The 21,932-nt window shown below is 44.7% G+C and overlaps 1 protein-coding gene across 3 annotated transcripts in view; it reads right to left on the bottom strand.

Moving 5' to 3' along the window:
- SEL1L3 (SEL1L family member 3) overlaps positions 1-21,932 on the bottom strand; it is a 797,084-nt gene that overhangs the window by 658,499 nt on the left and 116,653 nt on the right. Inside the window, exon 1 of one of the 3 annotated variants that reach the window (XM_069631850.1) lies at positions 12,866-13,226. The exons of 1 other annotated variant lie outside the window; for it this stretch is intronic. In XM_069631850.1, the coding sequence (XP_069487951.1) occupies positions 12,866-12,928 (63 nt within the window). In that variant the 5' untranslated portion in view covers positions 12,929-13,226. Of the gene's footprint in view, positions 1-12,865; positions 13,227-21,932 lie in introns of those variants that run through there. One more of the 3 variants, XM_069631848.1, reaches the window with a different exon arrangement.

Below are 21,932 nucleotides of genomic sequence, written 5' to 3'. Positions count from 1 at the left end.
TGAGAAAGGCAAAATCAACAAGTCTCGCCTACACTGTACACTATACAGGGTCATCATGTCCTATGTCCCAGAGAGTAAACAATTGCATCCCAGCAAGGTCACTGCTTCTTCTGGGGCACAGTCCCAGGGGCCCTCTGCATGAGATTGGTTAGCAGCAAGCTGAGAAAACCCCCTTGCCCCAGTCAGCCCCCGTCACATTCAGGTGGACAACTCTTCCTACCATTTCTTTGGCAGGTAGAAGGGTTCTCGAGCCCGTCTTCAGATGAGGTATTGCATCTGTTCTACAATACACAGGTTCTTCTGTGTGTCCAACATCAACTGAGGTGTGTGGAGTTTCTTTTGTACAGACCCTAGGCGGCGTAGCTTGGCATATGTGTACTTCAGGATTAGAGAGAAGAGGAAGAGTGACTTTGAAGTAATACCAGGATTACTTCCGGCTAATATTCAATAGTCTTAGTCCTGCTCTTCTTCATGACAGTGCATACACCCTCCACTCCATCCTATGAAGTAGCTCGTCCCAGGAGGGTTTGGAAAACTCCCGTGGCTGCGGGTGGGGGGGGCATACCTTACATTATTCTTATTTATTGTTTTACCTTATAGATTCACTGGTAGTAAGGGAGACAGAGACCCGTTTCATACAATAATTACCTCATAAAAAAACATAATTCGATTGATACACACTTTAGAACAAAGTACACAGTTACAATAGTCCAGTGAGGCAAACAAATTATCAACTTAAAAGAGTAATCCAGTACGATAGATTTAAACATCACATATCTAAGCCATGTTACTGTGCACATTTTGCATAAATAGGCTTTGTACACGAATTTTACAAAATAATGGTTTGTGGATTTCCATAATACGTCCAAGATCTTATCCTATGACAGGTTTGTCCAATGTTCTTATAGATAGGGCAAATATTTAAGAGAAAGTGTGGAAATGTCTCCATGGTCTGAACACAGAATGCACAGTTGTCACTAAATAATAGATACCATGTTTTTGTTTGTGTTATGTCAAGTGCAAGGATGCATTTTCACCAACAGGTTACAGGGCAATTTAATGATATGCAAGCACACTTCATACCATCCCTTTGCTTTATACATCATAGAGGTATGAACCTATTGGCTGTGAATGACTTTACTGGGCGGCCCTCTAAGGCCCATAATGCATAGGAATCATACACCCTATGCACTGATTTGTTTTTGATAATCTCCAGATTTTCCTATATATCTTGAAAGCCAATCTACACAAACTGATCTTTCCCATGACTGAAGCATGGTAAGAGTGTACTACCATGAAAACAGCCAACAGTGCCTTTTTGCATCACCGAGGCTCCGGATTGAAGAATTGCTAATCGCATAGGTTTGTTTGCAAATTAAGAAGAGTTTTAGTGACCCGTTTGTGAAGACTAATGCATGCCTTGGCGAGGGTCTATTTGTTCTCACGCTCATAGGTGTCGAGACCTTTGCAAATGGTTGCAAGTTCTAGAGGGCGAGCACCGTGGCTGCACCAGTGTCTTACTGCTGAGTGCTGCGGAGGGAGGAAGCACAATTACTGTTATTTGCTGAATAAACCTTCATGAACCCCTTACACGGCCTGTCCCTCGTGAGTGACGCACAATAACAACATATTTCGAAACGTCCAAAACGTGTCAAAGAGATCATTCAAAAAAGTATAGTAAACGCCCGATTCATAGATGCAAAAGTAAGATATTGTGAAAAGATTAGAGGTCTCCAATTCCAAACTCTATTGTTAGGTAACATTACTGAAGAGAACTTGTGAACAGTGGAATGGGTGGCTGCTGTGCTGGCTGCAGCTTTATTGGCTCAATCACTTTGCCTGCCAACCCGGACTCGCGCGTCCTGTCCAGAGCAACAGAGAATGAGTCACAAGAAGCTTGTGTCATCATACACTCACCTTGTCACCACAAAATGTAAAGCTGTCTTTAAAAAGATGTAATCAGGTTTAACACATAATGCAGCAAAATAAACACAACGCCGTATTACATTTCCCAATGGCAAAAGCGCCGTGCTGATGGTGTACCCTAGCACCAGGCAGATTATCTCAGAGTTTCTGTCCTCGAGATTTGACTGTGTTTTGGACCGCACCTCGCAAGCTGAAATTGAAGACTGAGGAAATACGTTATGCACTGGCACATCTAGCTCAGTCACGGAGAGAAAACAATTCACCTGCAACTGGCAGAGAGGGCCTGTGAGGTGCCCGACTTACATTACGAGGGAATAAAGGCCCTGTGAGGTGCACCGATTTATAGCAAGACGGAAAAAAGGCCCTGTGAGGTGCACCGATTTACAGCAAGACGGAAAAAAAGGCCCTGTGAGGTGCACCGATTTATGAGGTGCACCGATTTACAGCAAGACGGAAAAAAAGGCCCTGTGAGGTGCACCGATTTACAGCAAGACGGAAAAAAGGCCCTGTGAGGTGCAACGATTTACAGCAAGGCGGAAAAAAGGCCCTGTGAGGTGGACTGATTTACAGCAAGACGGAAAAAAGGCCCTGTGAGGTGCACCGATTTACAGCAAGACGGAAAAAAGGCCCTGTGAGGTGCACCGATTTACAGCAAGACGGAAAAAAGGCCCTGTGAGGTGGACTGATTTACAGCAAGACGGAAAAAAGGCCCTGTGAGGTGCACCGATTTACATCAAGAGGGGAGAAAGAGAAGAGGCGCTGTTAAACTGAGGTGACCACAGAGGCAGTCACAATCTGGGGTAAGACACAAAGGCGCTGAGGACGACCAGAGTGTGTGACTGCGATTAGGAAACGAGTATTGTAGACGTGGCCTAGCCGATAGGGGGTGACAGTCCATCAGCAGTTGGAACAGGGTGTGGGGGTCCCAACACGGCGGCACCCAGATGCCGCCTAATGAGAGGGTTCAGTAAATAAAGATTTGATGCATGCTTTTTACTCTACTGCACATTTTTATTCATTTGTATGGTGGAGAGTTAGCACAGAATAGAGTTACATTTCCACCCCCCATGCTCTCCACCATAAATATATTCAAGTACTTACCCCAGCATAACATTTTCATGTTGCTGCAAATGCTTTGGACTCATATGGAATGTGCCTGCTTTTTACACCCTCCAAAGCAGGCAAATTCCATAGGAATCCATTGTAAATGCCACTTGCAATGTGGAAAATGGGACGCTGCAAGTGCAAAACAAGTGCAAACTGGCAATTATGCCTGCATTTACACCTTTGTTTTACACTTTACACTTCCCCCTTCCAACCCACCCCCTCCTTTTTGGATGCAGCCAGAGAACCACTAGTTCCCTTTCTCAACTTCAACCACTGAAGTGCCCTAAATATCACTGTTTGTGAAATTAAAAAACTTATAAATTGTGGTTTGGTGTCCAAGAGAGTTGCCCCTACACCAAAGGCTCTTGGTGTCCATACTCTTCCCTGGGCTACGCTTTTAGTTTGCTACATCCTGCAATACTCTGTAGCTTGAGCCCATGTTATTGAAGGACAATCTATAAGAAAAGGTGCAAATGAAAATTCCACAATTAAAAAATAAATATATGAACTCCATTCTACGCAAAGCATTTGAAAGAAACACATAGAAGCAAGTGTTGTGATGTCAGCAGACCAGCTACAACAAGTGTATTTGTCCACAGTAAATGACAAAGCCAAAATGATTCTTCACAGTTACATGAGTAGCGTTACCCGAGTTTCAGAAGAAAACTGTGGGGATGTCCCATGCCAGGTTGATGGACTTCAATAAATAATTAGACCACATAGTTTTCCATGAAACACAAGAGACACCTCTGTTGTATTACATACAACACTTTGATTGAAACACACAGAAACTGAGCTGTATTTGAAGGACAGTGAGAAGGAAATGAACATTCTTCATTTCGAGGCTGACGGCTCAGGATTGGCATTGCAGATAGATATTGTAATGAGGGGATGTCTAAGAGGTATTCACACAAAAGGTTAAAAAAAGATGACAGAATAACCCTACGGTTTACATCCCTGTTGTTCAACTATTTTCAAATGAAACAGTTCACATGGGATGCATTGACTGATGGGAAGGTGTTCATGTACTGATGAAGGCCATAAAATGAAAGTGGAGCAGTATGGAAGTCTAGCTACAGAGAAGGCCGAAACATCACATGTCGACATCTTGATTGTAAACTAATTGATTGAATAACTTTTTTTTTTTATTTTTAAAGTCACAAGTAAAAGTGGTAGCGAAACACCTAAGTTAGTGGCATTTTAATATTGACATATGTTCAGCATTAGTCCATGAGAAAGATATGTTTACATTGCTTATTAATGATGTTTGCTAAATGTTATTTTTTCATTAAAGTAGAAATTCTTTTTTCACAAGCTATGAATCGAACTATATTTGCCCTGTCATAACTTGCCTCACAAAATGTTTATATAATAATATAGATCAAGTTCTATATAATGTGATTTACCTGGAAGATAAAGCAATCTGTATTAAATGGAGAACTGTCAATCTGGGATGGAAAAATGCAGAATTGTATGGAAAATTGAACATTATTTCTGCCTTTTTCCTTACAGGACTGAGAACCATCCTTCTACGAGAAACCTACAGGAACTTGAAGTGTAAATTGTTATCCACCTGATTGCAAAAATGGTATAATGCCCCTGTTAAAAGAACAAAACATAACGTGGAAAAGAAAGTGACTTCTTATGTTACATTTGTACTTTCAACCAACCACATTTGCTTATAAGCAAATTGATATTTTCCTTGGCGCCATAAACAGTGCTGAGGCAAGGTTTTCCCAAAAAAATTAAAATTAAAATTTAAACAAATCAGCGTGGAGGCTGGGCTATAAACTGTATGACAAAGGTCTTCCACCAAAGGATAAAATGCTCACTTTGTTCTGATATGCAGGCCTTGGTAAGAAAACACATTATAACCATACACAGTTTCCAACTGCCACTGGATCTAAGAATTCCTTAAAAATACAGAGAAATATATCCTGAAACCTGGCCTCACAGTGGACTGGGCCCAATCATGAGCAATTTCATCAAGTCCTCCCATTAATGCCAATGACTGTCAACATTTTGGCTCTTGGCTGCATCATTTCAAAGAACCTTCCTACAACAATGCTATGACAGCAAAGTTTCTCAGGGGTCATAAATTGCCCAGCTCTAAGCCTCAAAGGACCGACACCATATGGACTGCTGCCATGCCTGGGAATGGGAATGCTATTTAATATTTTGTTAAACCCATTACATGGACAGGAAAGAAAGTGCACCTTTAAATGTAACATATGAGATCATATTTTTGTGAATTGCTTTTGATAGTTGTAGCAACTACTTAGTCAGAAAAAATATTCAGAAAATAAATTCAGAGTGAAAAACTCTCAGCTGGATGTGAAACTATATTTTTGTGGTATTCTTTTAATTTACGCAAATTATACAAATGTAGATATTTTTGCACAGAAAAGTTGAAGAGCAGTGATTCATATATCCTTGTGTTCAGGCCGGCTAGGCCGCTATTCTGAGATGGAAATTTTGACATGTGTGAAAGTATCAGAGTATTAAAAGCAAAAATATGTCACACGCATGTCACATGTCGTGCTGAGATGAGACTTGCATCATTTGATTCAGCTCAGTGAGAGCAACCTGGCAAACTAATCAGCAACTTAATCACATGTATAGAAAATAATGTTTTTAAAAATCCCAATTGTTTAATGTAAAATGCCCAAGATGGCATCACATCAAATGAGAGGTAAATGGGTTACAATGTTACTCCCATTGGCAGCTCTCTTCATTAGTATGCCCAATGAGTACAAAGGGGGTGGTTTAGTGCAGTGTCACTTTTGGAACACTGTCCAGTCACACTGACCATTAAAATGATACACACCACGAAAAGGAGTGGTCTTTTTACTGGACTGCCCAAGTGTGGCTGCAGACACTCGAGTGGGTACCTTCCCAAAGAACAGGTCAATGGACCATGTTTGTTCTTGTAAAGGGGCACCTATGGACTATTTTTTGATAAGGGACTTAGGTTTAGTCACCCTAAGTTTCCTAGTGTCATCCAGATGTGGACACCTTGGTCTCTGTGCTCAGAGAGGCACAGCTCCACCTCACTGATGAGGCCCAACAAGGCTGAAACACGTGTATGGGGTTGCTGGTGGTACTTTTGTTCAGAGGGGAATTGCAATAGCATTTCGGGGCTGGTCTGTGTATGTGGGCAGGACAAAGACTGATATGCAAATGGGTATTTCCCCATCTGTGAAAGGTATAGTGAGATAAAGTGTGGCTGCGGACTCTCGACTAGGTACATTCCCAAAGAACAGGTCAATGGGCCGTGTTCGTTCTCGCGGAGTGGCGCCTATGGAATATTTTTTGATAGCACGAGAATGATGTTGATAGCAACTGAAGCCCAATCTTAGTATTATCCAACAATAAAAAATCATCTGCATATGCTATGACCAGAGTAGAAAACTGGCCTATTTTCGGAGGTACAAAAGAACTAGGGGATAGGTAGTCAAAAATGGCTAATACATCCAAATTAAAATGAGCATGAGCAAGTGCCCACCCCTGTCTTAAACCAGAGGTAGTATCAATACATTCAGACATATCTCCTTCCTGATTGAGTCTAACTCTTATGCAGGTATCTCCATAGAGGCTCCTAATTAATAGCAGCAGACCTTTAGGGACACCCCAGGAGTCTAATTTAAACCAAGGTCTCTGTCGGTCAACCAGATTGAAATTGGTAGTTAAATCTATGGATGCCATATATGTACATCTAGCAGGGTCAAACCAGACATGTTCCTGGAGTGTTCTAATAATAAAACCATTGATATTTGTGGAGTGTCCACGTCTAAACCCTGTTTGCAATTTAGAAATCCTGCCTGTACATTGTACACAGTTTTCCAAATGCGCCAATAAAAGATTAGCAAATATCTTACAACTGGCATCAATATCATTTTTTTAAATTCAGATTTAGGTGAGTTTTAGTGCATCTGTGAACCTCCTGCATTTCACTGTGTTGTGCCCTAATTTTAAAAAAATTTGCTTTAGGTGTGTTGTAATCATCTGTGAACCTCCTGCATTTCACTGAGTTGTGCCTCTGTTTTTAAATATCGGATTTAGGTGTGTGCTCATCCTACTTTTTCCTTGGACTGTCCTGACTGGTTACTCCCTTTCCCACTGTCCAGGTAGTTTTCTGTTCTCCCACACTCTGCAGTTCTTGCTGTTTCTTCTCAGTCCTGTGTGTTCCTTTGTTTGCCTGCTCCCTCCCTGCCTACTTGCCTCACACGAACCTCAGCTGCTCTGCCTGGTTTAAGTATACTACTTTTCGTGCCCCTCTCTATTGCGCTTTCTATCTCTCCTATCTTCTCCAACTGCTTCTCTATTTCCTATCCTTCTCCTCTCACTAAGTCTGGCAAGAAGAAACTCAAGGACACACTGGGCTCCAACCCAGGCCTGCCCATCGCTGACACCTACATTAGTGCTTCCGCCAAAGTGACTCTCACCGACATCCTCTTTGTCGTTCCTTCTCCCAAGCTTTGGACTCTATGGTTGCTCTGCTCTCTCCTTAATGATGGCACCCGCTGGAAGGTCCTTCTTGCCTTATTCTCCACCACTAGGGTCATCCTAAATGTCTATCGAAATGGTACCATCCTGGTACAAGGGCCTTAACCCAACCTCTTACTTTTTGATAGGCTTCTTCCTTGCCTTATCAACTTTCCACTTTTCTCCTCACGGCTTCCTCTGCTACCTGTTTCTACAGGCACCCAGGCTCCTTTGCCAGCTACGTCCACCTTGTCTACCTTGCCTCTTACTAACCTCAGTGCCTCCCTCATAACTGCTCCCTTGGCACTTGCAACGATACAGGCTCTGTTGCCTTCTCGCACGGCTCTGACAAACTTCTGAGCCTCCACCTCTTGGGTGCCCTTGCCACCCACTGCCACTGCATCCGGGGCTCCCTTGCCCCCTGTGGCCCCTCCTACACTGGCTCCCTTGCCTTCTACTACTTTCCTGGCTCCCCTGCCTACACTCCCCTCACAGATATCCTTGTCAGCCCCCGCTCCTCTGCCCCTTCCTACCTCTGTCTTTCAGGCACTACCCCCCCTCTTAAGTCCTACGAAAACAGCAATCTGCTCCACATTGCCATGCTTAACTCTTGCTCTGCTGTCAAGCACTCCCCTGATATCTGCCACCTCCTTGAATTCCTGAATCGCGATGTCCTAGCCCTTACTGAGACATGGTTCAAGGACAGCTCTGTAACAAGATTTGACACACTTCTCCCTGAAGGCTACAAGATCCTCCTTATGCCCAGGCCTTACAGGCCAGGACGGGGAGTAGCCCTGATATTTCCTGAGTGGATCTCTGTTTCCATCATTCCCACTCAGGTCTACTCTTCTTTTGAATGTCTGGTCTGCAGGCTCTCTTTCTCCCCTGTCTCCTCTCTCACTCTGGCCACCATCTATCGGCGGCCGGGCCAGCCTACCCTCTTTCTCTCTGAATGGGCTGACCTAGCCTCCTCTCCTTTCCTCCTCCCAACTCCTCCTTCTGGGGATATTAACATCCATCTTGATTCTCCTGACTCCTCAGGTCCCTTCTGCAGCCTATGCGACTCTCTTTCTCTCTCCATTCTACCTTCCGGGCCGATGCACACTGCTGGCCACACTCTAGATGCTTTTATGTCCACAGGCATCCCTCTCTCTATCCCTCTCACTTCCTCACTCTCGTGGACTGATCATTCTCTTCTCTCTTCCCATATGAAGCTCTCTTCTCTGCTAGCACTGGCAGTCCCTTCACTACCTCCTGCCTTCAAGGTAATCTAACCTATGAAAAGAGTGACAGTGCCTGCCTTTGCCTCCACCTAGTCTCCTCCTACTCCTGCGGCTGACTCCCACCCTGACACAGCCCTCTCAAACTTTCACCTCTCCATTTCCAACACTCTTGACATTCTTGCCCAGTCATGAGGGTCCGTCTGAAGCCTTCCAAAAAGTGCAACTCTTGGTACGACTCCGAGCTGGCTGCCCTTAAACGAAAGTGCAGAGCAGCAGAATGGAAATGGAGAATCTTCAGATGCACCATATGGCAAACAGGCCTGCCGCCTTCTTCAAAGGCAATATAGACTCTGCATCTGCTCCAAGAAAACAGTCTATATACAAGCCTGCATCTCAGCAGCCTCTTACAACACGGCTGAACTCTTCAAAGTCTGCAAGGAACTGGCCAATCCTACTGCAGGCTCATCCTCTACTGCACCCACCCGGGCCCTTTGCTCGGCCCTGGCTGCCCATTTCACTACCAAAACACAAGACATCCTGTCATCTCTCTCCCCCAAACCACCTTCGCCTGTACCCACTTCTCTTGGGTCCCCCCTCGGCCACTTCCCCCTCTGCTCTCCTCCCTCTCCCCCGTCACACCAGAGAAGGTCTCTAGACAAGTCTGGTCCATGAAATCCTCCTCCAAACAGGTTAACACTTGACCTCCTAAGACCATCAAGGACAACATTGATTCTCTTGCTCCAGCCTTGGCCGACATCTGCAACCTCTCTTTCATTGCACGAGTTTTCCCCACTTCTCTCAAGCACTCTCTTGTGCACCCTCTGCTCACAGAAATCCTCTGCTGACCCTTCTATCCCGGCAAACTACCTCCCGATCTCTATCACTCCTTTCATGGGCAAACTCCTGGACAAATTAGCTCTCTCTCAGCTTACCCTCCATACTGAATCTGTCGGATGTCTCCAGGAGCATCAGTCTGGCTTCAGAGCATCCAGAGGCATGAAAACTGCTCTTCTGAACACCTGTGAAAACCTGCTCTCAAATCCTGTCTAACTCTCCTTCTGTCCTCATTCTTCTTGATCTTTCTTCTGCCTTCAACACTGTAAACCACAACATCCCCATCTCCGTGATACCCTGGGCATCACACATCTGGCCCTGGCGTGGCTTGCCTCATTTCTCTCTGACCGTCCTTCCCCAGGTGGAACTTAGGTCCTTTCTCCCCTCTATCACTCTCCACTTGTGGAGTCCCCCAGGGATCTGACCCATCCCTCTGCCCAGTGTATCTCCACCTTCACCTCTAACTTTCAGTGTTATGCAGATGACACACAGCTCTCCTTCAGGCTACCCTCAGCCTCTTCCTCCTCCTCACTCCTCCCGCAATTCAGTCTTGGTGTGCTGCTAACAATCTCTTCCTCAATGCCAGAGATCATCCTCATTGGGACACCTGTCCCCGCTTTCCCAATTTCCCAGTGGCTGGCCTCCCTTGGCCCTGCGCTCTCACCTACTAGTGAGGCAAAAAAAAAACTCAGGGTCATTTTTGACTCCACTCTCTCCTTTTCTTCTCACATCTTTGACTTTTAACAATGCTATCAACTGATAGAGCAATTGCCCAATTATTTGCATCCCCTCTTAGAGTATTATCGGTAAAACCATTGGGTCCCGCGGCTCGGAAGGTATTACATTTTATAATAATCTCGTAAACCTCCTCAACATCGATATTCAACCTCCATTCTTCATCCACAGATATAACAGAAGTAGAGCCAGTTAACATCTGAATACTTGCATTTGAAGAATATAGTTCCTCAAAAAAGCATCTTATGTATTGATTAAAGCCCAAAAGGAAGCAGCATCCCTCTCAATAAGACTATATAGACCATGTTTTCTGCATCCTGATGCATTAGAGAAGCATCGATTTACGATAGTTTCTATGCTCTTGCTTAACCTTTTTACTTTTGTTCCATTTTTACTTATAGAACTTCATGTGTAAGCTTTATCTGTCTGATCTGCTTCCTCATTTTTTTCCTATTTGCTAGGCAGTCATCATAAATATGCCTATATATTTCCCCCATTTTACTAATTCTTGTAGCACCACTACCGACCATTTTACTCGGTAGAGTGGTAATGAACTACTTTAAATTGTTCCATTTTCCAATCCAAACTCGAACTGTTCAGCATATGGCAAAGGCCAGCATTAAGTAACCCAATATTATGTGGGATCCAGCAGAGTATTCCTTCACTGACATATCCACTGAGAACAAAGGGGGGCATTTATTTTTAATAAATTAAAAGAAGATGGATTAAGATTTGCTGGGATGTTGTGATTTAATTTTGTTTTCCATAAATTGAAAGCTTTGTCCTAAACCCTCATCCACTTTTCAACCCATGTAGAATGTGCACTCAGGGTAAACCAATTGTACATGCGGCGGTGACGTGTGTGCTTTGAAAAGTCTATATCCAAGTTAAATGCAGCTTTGGTCATTGAATTCACCAATGTTTTGATCATTCATCATTGTAGTAATCATTGACATTAGGATGTAATATAGAATGATAAAGGTGTATAATTTGTTTTTATTTTGATGTGTGTGATTATTTATATTTGTTTAATAAACACACCTATGCAACCCTGTGTATTCCTTGTCCCATGGGAGGTAGGATGTAGGCAATTGATACTGTAAAACTGGTGTGTCCCAGTTTCATAAAAAGAACAATCAAAGTCGTGCACACCTGATTTGGGGGGGGGTAGTAAATGACATGTCGCCCAATTCCAGAACAGGGGAAAATTTAAACCAGCATATTACAGCAATAATCCATTCCTAAATGATCAGGGGACAGCCCTGGGGGCATTTATGCATCTTCCCCAAAGGGCGTTTGCCAGGTAAAATAATAGCCAGTCCACCTCTAACTTGTTTAATCGTTCTGCCTGGTGCTGCCCTTCTGGAGAGTGTCTGTGGTCTGATCTCTGGCGCCACTTGTCTTTTGCTCCCTGATTGTATTGTTTTTTTCGTGTTACCCCTTTCAATGGTTCCCTTGTGTCCCAATTGCCTTCTTCAGCCCTCCACTGCTCCTTATCCACAGACCCTGTTTGCCCCATCCTTCCCCTTGACCTGGTTTGTTTGCTTTGCACTGTGCTAGCCCTTGACCTCATCAAGACATCGTAGTTTTAATGCTGGGCGCCTAGCTTGCCCTTGAAAATGGAACAAGTAGGGGGTGCACGCAAGTGGACAGGCTACACCAGTCAAAGAAATAGGGGGCCTGTGGAGACGCGCCACCGGAGCAGGGCTAAACCCACCCTGACTACTTACTGTGTAGGCTGTTCAACATGTATCTGTATTCACGAAAAGTACATAAAAATGAATAAGTGGTCAGTAATTTGACAATTTTACATAGTATTAGAATCCGACACTTCCTGCTCGAGACTTGTATTCCATGTGGCGACTAGTGTGTGGCAGAAGAAATAATATGTTCTATTCCCATAAATATAGTGTATCCGAAAAGGCCTTGTACAACCAAGTTTACTACGGTAAACCACTGGAGCCACTGGTATAAGGTGTGGGCTCCTCAGCAGGAGTCTATCAGGTGTGTCTGACAGTGTGTCTCGTATTGACTTACTGTGACTTTATGCGCCATGATCTGACTTGATGCTATATGATGCATTCAGTTTGCAAATTATGCCAAGTTCGGGACGGTCCTTGTGAATAGCTGCGTAGTTTGCCTGCTTTGCTCGTGCTGCACATTAGAAAGTGTTCTCTCCCTCTCTCTAGTGCTACCTTTGGAACGACCTACGTCATCTCCTTTAAGAGTCCATACCTCGTCGACAATCGTGTGTGTCTGTGTGTTTAGCAATGTGGGCGGGGTTTGAACCCTGTTCCTGGTCTAAACCTGCAGTAGAGCAGGTAGAACTGCCTTACCGTGCACCAGTGCATGCCACCATATTAGGGCAAGTATACGCCCCGTGGTTTGCATTAGGAGGGCGCCCTTGGACTTGTGACCCATAGGGAGGTGCCAGGGAGGGCACAAGTCTTCCGGGCGGGCAGGAATTGACGTGAAAGCGCTGCACGGGGCAGGGGGGATTCAGCGGCAGTTTGCGGGAGTGTGGACTGGAAGGTGCACTGAGTGCGGGTTCTTACCAGGCAGAGCAGCCCTAGTAGCAGCAGCAGTGTGCGCACTCCAGATGCCTTGAGCCGCCACATCCTCTGTCTACGTGATGTCCCGGCCACTGTGGTCACCGGGCACGGGTGCCTTCCAGCATCTCCTCGCGCGAGACGCCGCCTTCCCGTGCTTGCAGAGCCAGTCTCCCGGGCGCAGAGTGCAACCCGACGGCCACCTCAGAGGAGGCAGGAGGCGCACCGCTCTACCATCGTCTGTCCGGGCGACTTTTTCTTACGTGGATTTCAAGTGGCAGGTCCTTCTTCCGGACACCGCGTGGCCCCTCCCTCCAGTGCGGGGGCAGAGAGCTAGGGTAGGCGGGTACACCCGGATAACCCTGAGCCCCACAGCAGGTGCTACTTCGAGGACATACACGCGGCGTTCCTCTGCACCGCAGAAAAACATACACCCAGCTTTTATTTATGGAGAAGCATTGCACGAAAGCATGTGGAAGACAGCCCACAGGATAAACATAACTTAGACTAACAGCACAGTCACATTTTTAAAATAAGGTTTCAGGAGAGACGCGACACTTTGATTCCCGCATATGTTTCTTTCTTATCGAAAATGCCAATGTTTTTGTTATCGAAATAAGGAACCCCGTTTAAAGAGAGATATCAACGAAGCAAGTTGCGGACAGTGATTGTAAAAGATCTGGACTAAGAAGCATCATTTTTATGGGCGCAAATTATGGAAAAAGTGTTAATTTTTCAATGCAAAACCCCAAAGTACAATGAATTATTTAAACCAAAGGCTAACACAATAATTAATTTAAAATCAGTAACCACTGAATATTTCATTTAGAAATGTCGACATGTTGTCATTCTAACAGCCGTGAACTCACATTGGCAACTGGTTGCAACCAATGCTGGCAAATTACTGTTGCATTCCACCAGCCACAGGAGAAAGGCAGGGGGTGGGGAGCGGCGGTGATGTGAGTTGGGGACAGGGTGAACCCAGAAGATTTTTCTCACCCCCCCCCCCCATAAATACACAAATAAACACTTACATCTCAAGAGATTCATTATAAAGAAACAAGTTCCCTATAATGTGACAAGCAAATTAGAAAAGGTGCACATCATTTAAATGAACCCTGCTGCGTCTAAAGTTAACCTATGAGTTAGCACTGTTTTCAATCCTGCTGCGCTGAAAGGTTGGCCATTGGGTTACCACTGTATTGCCCCTTGCGGCATTCTAAAGGTAGCCACTGGGTCACCACTGTGTTTAAAACTTGCTGCGCTTCAAAGACAGCCATTGTGCTTCCCAGAGGCGTTGCTGGGGGTGGAGGGACTGAGGGGCCTATAGCCCCAGGTCTTTTGGTTGTAGTCCCGGATAGAAGCTCACGGGCTACAACCGAAAGGCTAGCTAGCCCCGAGTCCCGAACAGTCCCGACATTAGCTTAGCCCCTGCTCTTTTCCAGACCTAGCAACACCCCTGGTGCTTCCACTGTTTGAATCCTGCTGTCCCTAAGGTTTGCCATTCTATGGCAAGACTGGAGGCAAGCATTATGCTTCAACTTCTTTTATTCACTCTTCAGCACTTTCAACTATAAACATAAGAAAAACTGAAAATGTGACTTTCCCTTCAGCACTTTTCTTTTTCTTGTTTAAAACTACAAGTCTTTCAAATATAGAGAAAGGTAGGAGAATGGAAAATGTCAACAGCTGCTCCCTTTTTCAAAAAAACGACATCAATTTAAACATATACATTTTATTAGGGATTTCAAGATAAATAGATCTCGTAAATGATGTGAGAGACACTGTACATATAAAATACATCTTCAGACACTCTAAAAGATACACAAATGTGACAATGACAAAACTCATTCAAAAGAATTCTAAAAATAGAAATGTAAAATAATACATCAATGGCCTCATTACGACCCAGGTAGAGGACCATGGTGCTATTAGCACCATGGTCCATGCCGGTGTCCGCCATGGCGGAATGGAGGATTACCACCCCATTCCGATGTTGGTGGGGCGGTAATTCCCCATGCCGCCATGGCCCTTCCCCATTCCCATTTTGCCCCATAGAGCTCAATGGGAATGGGGAAGGCGCTAATAACGGTACCGTTATTAGCACCAAAGTCCCTTTGTGGGTCCCTACTTTAACGGCTGGAAACACCAGCTGTTAAGGTCGGGTCCCGCAAAGGGACCTCGTAATCAGGCGTTAAGGGTTTAACGGTGCCGACACCTTTTACGGCGCCGTTAAACCCTTAACGCCAGGGTCGTAATGAGGCCCAATGTCTATTCAAACCTCTGCAATGAATCCTATTAAGTTAGGTTTCTGATCCCTCTGGATCTCTAAATACTTTTAAACAATCTAGTGTTACTCCTAAATTGTAAACTCAACATGTTTCCGTCCTCTTAGCAATGATGGGACTTTCTTCAGGAGTGGTCATAAACAGTATTAGAGTTAGTATGCAACTGGTCTGGAATCTTCTTTTACTGAAGGTTCATTCATTATAAGTGCAGTAGCTGTTGACAAAAACCGAAAAAATAAGAATCAGCACTTTGGCTCATATTCTTGAGGCACAAATTAAGGTATCTGGAAACATTCAGGATAGATTAATTTACCTGAACTTCCTTGTGTAGATGCTCCCTTGACGGATGAAAAAAAAAGTCCTAACTCTAATACTGTTTATGACCACTACGATCTCTTCGCTTCGTGTCTCAACACGCAGACAAAAAACATTTTCAGCTGGAGACTGGACCCAGCCACTCAGGGCACAGACACATTCTTACACGCATAGGCAGGGGAGATACATTATGCATTTCCTCCCTGATAACCCTGATGTGGAAATCTCAAGTGTGGTTTCCGACCTTGATGGAGATGACAGCAGACACACCACAATTACTTCCAGAAGGGGAGCACCTGTTCACGGACCCAGCTGGATCATTTCACCCTCTGAGAGTGAGGGGGATTCTCCCACTGATAGCGTGCAGAATATCAGGAGACGCTGGGAGTTGGCAGGCATTTCGACACAGGCTGCTGGTGCTTATCGCAGAATCTCGGCCCCCCTCCACCAGGAGGAGCTACGACACGGCTTGGGCCAAGTGGAAAAGCTGGTGCAGAGGGAGACATTTTCATCCTGTTTCAGCACCTATAGTAGCGATCCTACATTTTCTGGCACACCTCCCGCAGGATGGCAAAGCCTTCAGAACGATCAGGTTTTACAGGTCAGCCATCTCCACAGGCCACATGCCAGTAGAGGGTATGCCAGCAGGAGAGTACCCAGCAGTGGCCAGGCTCATAAAGGGAGAACATTACAAAGCGCCTCCCGAGCCGAAATATAAACCGCTGTGGGACATAACAGTAGTACTCAGATTAATAGACAGCTGGCCAGCAGACAGATTTCTATCGGTAAAACAACTGTCAGGAAAACTAGCAATGCTCTTGTGCCTAGTATCCTGTAAGCGAGCAGCAGATGTTAAAGCCTTAGAGATTCATAGGAAGGTTTTTGGACCTGAAGGAGTGACCTTCTCGATAGTAAGAAGAACAAAGACAGGATCCACCTTCAGTACATTGGCCTTATTTCCCTAAGAATTCCAAATGGTGCATCGGTAGAGGTATTAAAGAGTACGAGAGCAGAGTGCAGAGCGGCTGGCAACACACAATTTCTGGCAGTGGTTATGGCCACCATAGCTAGATGGGTGCGCAAAGTGATGCAATTAGCAGGTATCAACCTCAAAGAATACGGGGCACATTCAGTGAGAGGAGCCATGGCGTCCAAAGCATTTACAGCAGGAGTAACTCTGCTGGATATCATGCAAGCAGCAGACTGGGCTAGCGATTGTACATTTAAACAGTTTTATTTTAAACCAATTAGAGGGATAGCAACAACAGTTCTAGGGAAGCTTTAAACAAGCATAATGCACGCCTCTAGTCTTGCCATAGAATGTAGATTACCCCTGCTAACTGCGCAGGAAGTATTAATTCTATTAAAGACTAGGAGGCGAGCCTTAATTTCCCACTCTCATACGTACTGTACAACTGTATAAACGGTTGCATTATTATGAAGGACTGTACATGAACACCACCCTAACATTGTTGTTTATACACCCCCCAGGAGAGGACCAAAAGAATAATTGAAGACGAGATGTCCAAGCGATCAAGCAGGACGGTATTTGCCACGCAGCGAGATTCGCAGCAAGAACAAGCATCAGTTGGAATGGTACAACACGTTTGATGGACAGTTTGTTATTTCAAGTTCGGAAAGATGCAGTTCAGAGCATCAAAAGAAGAGGAGGAGCCTAAGGAGAGGATGTGGTCATAACATGGACTAGTGCTAGAAGGAATACAGAGACTATGGGACTTGTAGTTTTAAACAAGAAAAAGAAAAGTGCTGAAAGGAAAGTCAAATGTTCAGTTTTTCTTATGTTTATAGTTGAAACTGCTGAAGAGTGAATAAAATAAGTTGACGCATAATGCTCGCCTCCTAGTCTTTAATAGAATTAATACTTCCTGCGCAGTTAGCAGGGGTAATCTACATTGTATTGAATTCAGGCGCCAATTGCAGTCCACCACTGTTTAGAACTTTCAATGCCACAATGTTAGCCACTGTGTTAGCACAAGTGCTTAATATGTAAGAAAATAAGTGCCAGGGCCCAAATATTTTTTAGCACACCTGTGACACAATGGGGCAGACAGTGCCCCACCCACTGTTGACACCACCCACAGGTGCTCCATACAATGTCAACATTTGTGAGGTCTAAGCTGCAACTCCCATCAGTTCATTAAGGGTGAATGATGCACTGTGTGATTTACAGATATCAATCCATGTAACATTAATTGTGTCTTTGGAACAGATAATCGCTAACATTATGCTCTGATCCTATCAGTGGCAGGTAGAACATGTTAACCCTCTATCCACAGAATACACAAGCAAACATGCTTTCCTCCAATGGTAAATTGATGGACACATGCAGGAAAAATCATTACTAAACTGATCAACTTGCGTGTCAACCACTGCAGCAAGATCTTCCTGTATAGGTGGTCACTCATGTCTTTGAAATGGGCCTTTTCACTGACATTGTCCCTGTGTTGGGGCTGCTGGCTGGTGACTGGACTGTGGTTGTCAACCCACCCTGCCAGTTATTCCAGTACAGAACGTGCAGCAATGTCATGCAGGCTGAGTGGAGCAGTGCGATGCCTGGCCAGCATCAGTGCCCAGCATGTTAGCTTCCAACTCATTGTTATTCATGAAAATTGATAAATAGCCCTGCCCTGCCAAACTGGGTCATCAGGTTCATGAATAACAATGAGCCCGCTCAGTATGTACAGACCCTGGCTGACCCTGGCAGTGCACTCTGCGGTTGATTATTATATCACTAGGACTGACAGACAGTTACGATAATAAAGTTGGCAAAATACTACATCATAATCAAGCTGGGGTCAGAAATAAGTATTGTATTGTTTATTTATTTAGTATTGTTTATTTATTTATAGAGTGCACCGGGCCGTTAAGCAACTGGGCGCATGCACGGTATTTAGTTACAGGTACATAGTTATTATACAGTACTTATGTTAAAAGAGGACATGTAGATCATACATTATATTACATTGTAGCATAGTTTTCCGTGAAAGGAAGGAAAAGAAGTTAATGATGCAGAGTATTTACATTCAATATACATAGTGTTCAGGTACATACAGGTTGAAGTTAACAGTCATTAGTGTGGAGCCAATGTTTAGCATTGGCTTTGAACACGTGAAAGGAAGGGGTAGCTCTGAGCGAGTCTGGTATGGAATTCCAAAGGTGAGCAGCTAGTACAGGGAAGCTAGAACCTCCCGTTCATTTCAATTTAAAATTGGGGATTTTGATGCCATTTGCCTGGGCTCCTCTAATAGGCCGTTCAGAGGTATGCTTGGTGAATTTATCGGTGAGGTAGGCAGGTGCCTTGTTATTCATACAGTTATGTGTAATGTTGAGAGTTTTGAACTTGATACGGTCAATAATGGCAAGCCAGTTGGCGGCTCTTCTCTGGTCTGAGATGTGATGCCCTTTGGGGATGCCTAATACTGTTCTGAGGGCATTGTTCTGCAAGGTTTGGAGTTTGTTACTATTGTATTTACTAGTGCCTGGATACAGTGCATTACAGTAGTCTAGTTTGGAGAGGATGAGGGCTCTCGCTATGGTAGTACAGCTGACTATAGATAGGAAGGGTTTGCAGGCGTGAATGAGTTTGCATGTATAACTGGTGGCTGATGCGGTGGCATTTACTTGTTTATCGAGAGTGAGGGCCGAATCTAAGTAAAATCCTAGAGTTTTGACTTCTTTAGCTACCTTGATTTTGATGCCATCGATCGTGATGAAGTTGTAGAGATGGGACAGTTTGTTAAGTTTGTTCGTGGAGCCGATGATCAGTAACTCGGTCTTATCATTGTTAAGACATAGGCCATGTGTGGCCATCCACGTTTGGATAATTTGGTAGACTTTATTTATGAGGGTAGTGTCATTGTCATGGTCGCCTTGAATTGGGATAAGTATCTGCGTATCGTCCACATAGTTGGTGTATGAGACCCCTAGTTTGTCCAATATATCAAAGAGGGGCTTTGTAAAAATATTGTACAAGGTAGGGGAAACACACAACCCTTGGGGGACTCCGCAGGTAATGGGGACTGGATCTGCTGCTGAGGTAGGTGAGAAGACTCTTATAGTTCTCTTGTCCAGAAAAGAGGTTATCCACGCTGTAGCTTGTGTGGAGAAGTTGGCTGCGGATTGAAGGTGGTTGCATAGAATCTTATGATCAACCAGATCGAAGGCGGCGGATAGGTCTAGGAGAAAGAGAATGGAGATGTCACCTCTGTCTTTACGCTCATCTAGTTGGTTCTTGAGTTCAAGGAGGGCCGTTTCAGTTCCATGTCTCGGACTGAAGCCTGATTGTCTAATCCCTAGTAGATTGTTGAGCTCTAGGTAGGATTGGATCTGTAGATATGCCGCTTTATCTAGGATCTTAAGGAGGAACGGGACAGTAGTTATGGGCCTGTAGTTAGTTGGGATGCTTGGGTCCAAGTTGGCTTTTTTAGGAGGGGTAGTATCCAAGCATCTTTGAGGTTAGTGGGTATAGAGCATGATTTGAATGATGCGTTGATAAATGTAGTGACAAAGGGGGCTAGTTCATGCACAGCCTCTTTGATGATAGGGGCTGGGCAAGTGTCACCAAGGCATCGAGAGGGTTTGAGGGATGTGATGATATTCTTAGTTTCCCGAATGGAGATGGCTCTAAAGCTGAATTGGTTGGGAGGTTTGATCTGGTTAGTTGCAAATTCCTGGAGAATGTTTTTTTGCGTTGAGAGGGCAATGTTGTGGAGGGAGGATTCTTTAGCTGCTATTTTATTCTGTAGCATTGTGATTTTGTTGCATAGGGCATTTTTGATGTTTGTACACCAGATTTTGTCTTTGACGCACGGGTCTATGGGAGCAATGCGAGATTCTAATTCTCTCAAAATGGAGAAGATTTCCTTAGGGTTGGAGTTAGCTTTTTGATTCTGTCATTGAATGTCTCCTTTTTAGCCTGGATGATTTGTTCTTGGTGAGGGTGGTAAGGAGGTTTTTATTATCGGGAGAAGGATTTTTTCTCCAGCGGGCTTCTGCGTGTCGTTTCTCCTTGCGTAGGGCTTTTAGCGTTGGGGTGAACCAAGTGTTAAAATGGGCCGGGGGTTTAGATTTGGTAAGCTTGAGTGGCGCAATGGCGTCTATCGGAGGGTTGATTGTGTTATTGTATAGGTCAACTAGGTCATTGGGGTGAGTGATCAGGCTAGAAAGGTTAGTGATCGGGTGAATCAGCGGGATGAGGGTGGGTAGAGTTATATTTTTTTTGCAGCGTGTGAGGGCAGGAGGAGCGTATGATTTAGTGGCTTTATGTTGGGGAAGATCAGAGATGGTCATGAGATCAGATAGTGGTCCGTCCAGATGCAAGGTTCAATTGCCGTTATGGTGGATGCACAATTAATGTCTCCGACCCAGTCCAATGTGCGGCCTTTGCAATGCGTGGGGACGTTATTCCAAATGGTGAGCCCTGCTTCTGAGATGGTGTTAGCTATAGAGGAGGCATTGGTGTCTTTTGTAACCTAAGTTGAAATCACCTGGTAGGATGATTTGGGTTCCTGGTTTGGCGTTGGTGTTTAAGAGGGTAGCTAAATCCTCTTCGAAGGTACCTAGTGGACCTGGAGGTCTATAGATAAGGTGTACCGTGATTGTACGTGAAGGGGAGAGTTCTAGATTTAGGGAGAGTAGTTCTGCTGGTAGCATGGTAACACTAACTATCTCTTTGATGATAAGGTTATCTTTACATATAAAGGCTATGCCGCCTCCTTTAGAGGTGTCTCTATCTTTTCTGAATATGGCAAAGTTAGGAGGTATGGGGAGCATTAAGGCTGGGCCTGCAGCTTTGTGCAGCCAGGTTTCAGTGACTGCTAGGAAGTCAAGTTGGTTGCAGGTAATGATACCTGAGATTTCGGGAGCATGGGCTATTAAGCATCTAGAGTTAATGAGAGCATCCCTTGAGGTTTTGTGCTGCGTTTGAACATTCTGTGGTGTGGACATTGTTAGGCAAGGTTTTGGGCGCTTTGGTCCTAAGTGTATTGTTACTACTGACTTTCCTAGTGTGCTTATTGCACTTGTTGTTGGTGGGCAGAGTCTTGTGGTGGTTAGGGTACTGGTGGGTATATGTCCGCTTGGGTAGTCTATTACCTAATATGAGGTTCCTTAGATCTGTAGGGCAGGCCAGATTAGATTGGGTTTGTAAGTGGAGAGCGGACTGTAGGGGAGACAGTTGTGTGAGCAGCATTTTGGTCAGTTCCCTTTCTGTGAGTGGGTTGAGGTGGGGAGTTGCTGTAGTTAATAGGGCAATGGATGATACGAGTTTGGCCAGAAGGCATATGGGTGTGGCGAGCGAGGAGAGTGTCAGAACGATGTTGGCAGGTGAGTGGATCTGAGGTAGACAGATGGGGTCCTGAGTACCTAAGGTGAGGATGTAGCAATACTGTGTGGGTCCACAATGGTAAGGGTAGCCCTATTATCATGTATACCGTTGCTCGTATAGGGGT

This window comes from Ambystoma mexicanum, chromosome 6q (assembly GCF_040938575.1).
Source record: "Ambystoma mexicanum isolate Mex_15411 chromosome 6q, UKY_AmexF1_1, whole genome shotgun sequence".
Classification (NCBI taxonomy): Eukaryota; Metazoa; Chordata; class Amphibia; order Caudata; family Ambystomatidae; genus Ambystoma; species Ambystoma mexicanum.
The sequence above is the reverse complement of the archived record's forward strand: the minus strand, read 5'-3'. Positions and strand labels throughout refer to the sequence as shown.